The following is a 3,572-nucleotide window of genomic DNA, read 5'->3' on the forward strand; positions in this document are numbered from 1 at the left end:
TGAAAAGCTAACTAGTGTTAACAGCTTCAAATACCTCGGAGCTATTGTCTCAGATGAGGGAACAAAAACCGAACTATTGGCCCGAATAGCACAGTCCACAGCTGCCCTTTCAAAACTTGAAATAATATGGAAAGACAAGGGCGTAGCCCTCGGCACCAAAATCAGACTGATGCGCTCCCTGGTCATGGCCACATTTTATATGCTTGCGAGTCTTGGACGTTGAATGCAGAGCTAGAGAGGAGGATCCTAGCAATGGAATTGAGATGCTACAGAAGGATCCTAGGCATCACATTCAAAGACCACATCACAAACCAAGAGATCAGAGGCAGGGTTACTGCAGCGATTGGAGCCCATGATGACCTGCTAACTATTGTAAAAAGATGAAAGCTTAAAACCTATGGCCACATTACAAGATCTACGGGGCTCGCAAAGACCTTCCTTCAGGGAACAGTGCCAGGGAAAGAAGAAGAGGCAGACAGAAAAAGCGATGGGAGGACAACATTAAAGAATGGACGGGCCTGCCATTGAGAGAGGTTCTAAACAAGGCAAAAAAAAAGGTAGGAATGGAGAAAGACAGTCGAAAAGTTTTGCGTGGTGCCCCAACGGTCCAACAGACTAAGGGATAGGTAAAGGTAAAAGGTAAAGGTAGTTGGAGTATGTTTTTAGTGGAAGTTAGTTGGAGTTTATTTTTAGTAGAAGTTAGTTGGAGTTTATTTTTAGTAGAAGTTAGTTCCTTTGTTCAATGTTGCTGGAACAAGTGGTCTTTTGAAGTTTGGAGATTTATTTATTGTAAGAACTATTGTTGGAACTGAAGCTGTTGAGAAGTACATTTTTCAAAGTTACTTTTTAATAGTAATAAAGTGAAGTACCGTAAAGAGTAATAAAGCTCACAAGTTGTTGATCTGAGGAGGTTGAATTAGATGACATCATGGAGTTGATTATACTCCTAGAAGATGAACCAGGAGAAGAACCTGACCGGTGGTTCATAAAATTTGTGTATGAGATAATATCCTGACATTAGACTTTGGTCGGACTTGTCCTTCACACACGCTCCTGGTGCTAGCGTTTAAAAGGCGCATTGTTTCTCCAGGTGTAACATTGGTTGGGGGCTTCATAGAGAGTCACAAACATAACTCATTTTAGAGTCATTCTATTGTTCAATACAGATAATAGATAACCATCTGCCCTATAGACCACAAAGGTGTGAAAGGGGAACATAATTTACCGGTACTTTTATAGTGTTCAAAATCAAAACGATTTGTAAGTTTACGTTCTAGACTTAGACCAACGTCACTGATGTTCATAGTGATTGAGAACAAATTATTATGCTTAGAAAATTTCTCTCCGTAATTATTTTCCACGTTCCGACGGAATTTTTCTTTTTTGCTCATTTGTGTTTCACTCCCCTTTTATGATTAAACTTCAATAACTATTTTGTATATAATCAAGAAATGTTATATTAGGTATAAGCTATAATTATAGGGGAATGCATGCTCTTTTTTTTATAAAACAAATTAAAGTTTATAAAACCAAAAATTAATTTAATTGAATGGGGTCAAATCCACGTTGGTATCTACAGAGTGAAAGAGTTCATAAGATACAGATGTTAACTTAAATACGACATGTAACATATAAAAATAGTAGCACTAAGGTACCAAGGCGATGAAGAGATGAAGGTGAAGAAAATATGTCAAATAATAGGTAGGCCTAAATGGAAATTCGAATCACTGATCTCAACCCGGCACCACGCATAGCAGCAACCAGGGCTGACCAGGCACCAACACATAGCAGCGACAGGGCACCAACACATAGCAGCGACCAGGCACCAACGCATAGCAGTGAACAGGCACCACCACATAGCAGCGACAGGGCACCAACACATAGCAGCAACCCTGCAACAACACATAGCAGCGACAGGGCACCAACACATAGCAGCAACCTTGCAACAACATATAGCAGCGACCAGACACCAACGCATAGCAGCGACCAGGCACCAACACATAGCAGCGACAAGGCACCAACACATAGCAGCGACCAGGCACCAACACATAGCAGCGACAAGGCACCAACACATAGCAGCGACCAGGCACAACACATAGCAGCGACCAGGCACCAACACATAGCAGCGACAAGGCACCAACACATAGCAGCGACCCTGCAACAACACATAGCAGCCACCCTGCAACAACACATAGCAGCGACAAGGCACCAACACATAGCAGCGACCTAGCACCAACACATAGCAGCGACCAGACACCAACGCATAGCAGCGACCAGGCACCAACACATTGCAGCGACAGGGCACCAACACATAGCAGCGACCCTACAACAACACATAGCAGCGACCAGGCACCAAAACATAGCAGCGACCAGGCACCAACACATAGCAGCGACCAGGCATCAACACATAGCAGCGACCAGGTACCACCGCAAAGCAGCGACAGGGCACCAACACATAGCAGCAACCCTGCAACAACACATAGCAGCGACAGGGCACCAACACATAGCAGCAACCTTGCAACAACACATAGCAGTGACAGGGCACCAACACATAGCAGCCACCCTGCAACAACACATAGCAGCGACCCTGCAACAACACATAGCAGCAACCCTGCAACAACACATAGCAGCGACCCTGCAACAACACATAGCAGCGACAGGGCACCAACACATAGCAGCAACCCTGCAACAACACATAGCAGCGACAGAGCAACAACACATAGCAGCAACCCTGCAACAACACATAGCAGCGACCCTGCAACAACACATAGCAGCAACCCTGCAACAACACATAGCAGCGACCCTGCAACAACACATAGCAGCGACCCTGCAACAACACATAGCAGCGACAAGGCACCAACTCATAGCAGCGACCTAGCACCAACACATAGCAGCGACCAGACACCAACGCTTAGCAGCGACCAGGCACCAACACATAGCAGCGACAGGGCACCAACACATAGCAGCGACCAGGCACCAACACATAGCAGCGACCAGGCATCAACACATAGCAGCGACCAGGCACCACCGCATAGCAGCGACCAGGCACCAAATACAGGTAGTCGTCTGCTGCTTGGACTGCTCTTTCAAATTGACGAAGTCAGAGATCTCAGTACCCCAAGAAAAAAGCCGAGAAATAATTGTTACAAACAGTACAGCCGTGCACAAATTATACAAATCAGTAAAGGAATAGTGCTTAACACAAACAACGCACAAGCAGTAAACATGTACTACAAACAGTCAAATAGTATACAAACAGCAAACTGCAAATAATGCTGTTCTCAAGCAAACAAAACCAAACAAAAAATACTAGAAATCTTTAAAAAAAAAAACAATATCTCTACAGCGATTGTTTTTCTCTTAAAAAGTCATGAATGTTAGATTTAAAAAAAAGGAATATTTCTTTTTACCCCGCCCCATTGCCTTCTTTTCTCCCGAGAAAGACTCCTGGTTAAGTGCATCTATAGATCTACTACACCTGATACTAGTCCAATGATAGACATTTAGATCTAGACTTAGAAGACGATGCACACAATGTTTCTGGACATTCTTGTATTCAACTCTTCACTCAC

The 3,572-nt window shown here is 44.0% G+C and overlaps 1 protein-coding gene across 1 annotated transcript; it reads left to right on the forward strand.

Moving 5' to 3' along the window:
• Nucleotides 1-1,711: 1,711 nt before the first annotated feature.
• On the forward strand, nt 1,712-3,273 carry LOC106080214 (mucin-5AC-like). Its single transcript, XM_056045561.1, has 2 exons — nt 1,712-2,109; nt 2,196-3,273. The coding sequence occupies exons 1-2, from the start codon at nt 1,712-1,714 to the stop codon at nt 3,271-3,273; spliced, it is 1,476 nt and encodes a 491-aa protein (XP_055901536.1).
• The last annotated feature ends 299 nt before the right edge of the window (nt 3,274-3,572 follow it).

Source organism: Biomphalaria glabrata, chromosome 11 (genome assembly GCF_947242115.1).
Source record: "Biomphalaria glabrata chromosome 11, xgBioGlab47.1, whole genome shotgun sequence".
Lineage (NCBI taxonomy): Eukaryota > Metazoa > Mollusca > Gastropoda > Planorbidae > Biomphalaria > Biomphalaria glabrata.

What these genes read in the sequence shown, in the direction of transcription:
- LOC106080214 (XM_056045561.1), top strand. Translation starts at nt 1,712, where the DNA reads ATGGAAATTCGAATCACTGATCTCAACCCGGCACCACGCATAGCAGCA. An exon ending in CAACACATAGCAGCGACCAG is followed by an intron (nt 2,110 to 2,195) that starts GCACCAACACAT and finishes AACAACACATAG; the next exon opens with CAGCGACAAGGCACCAACAC.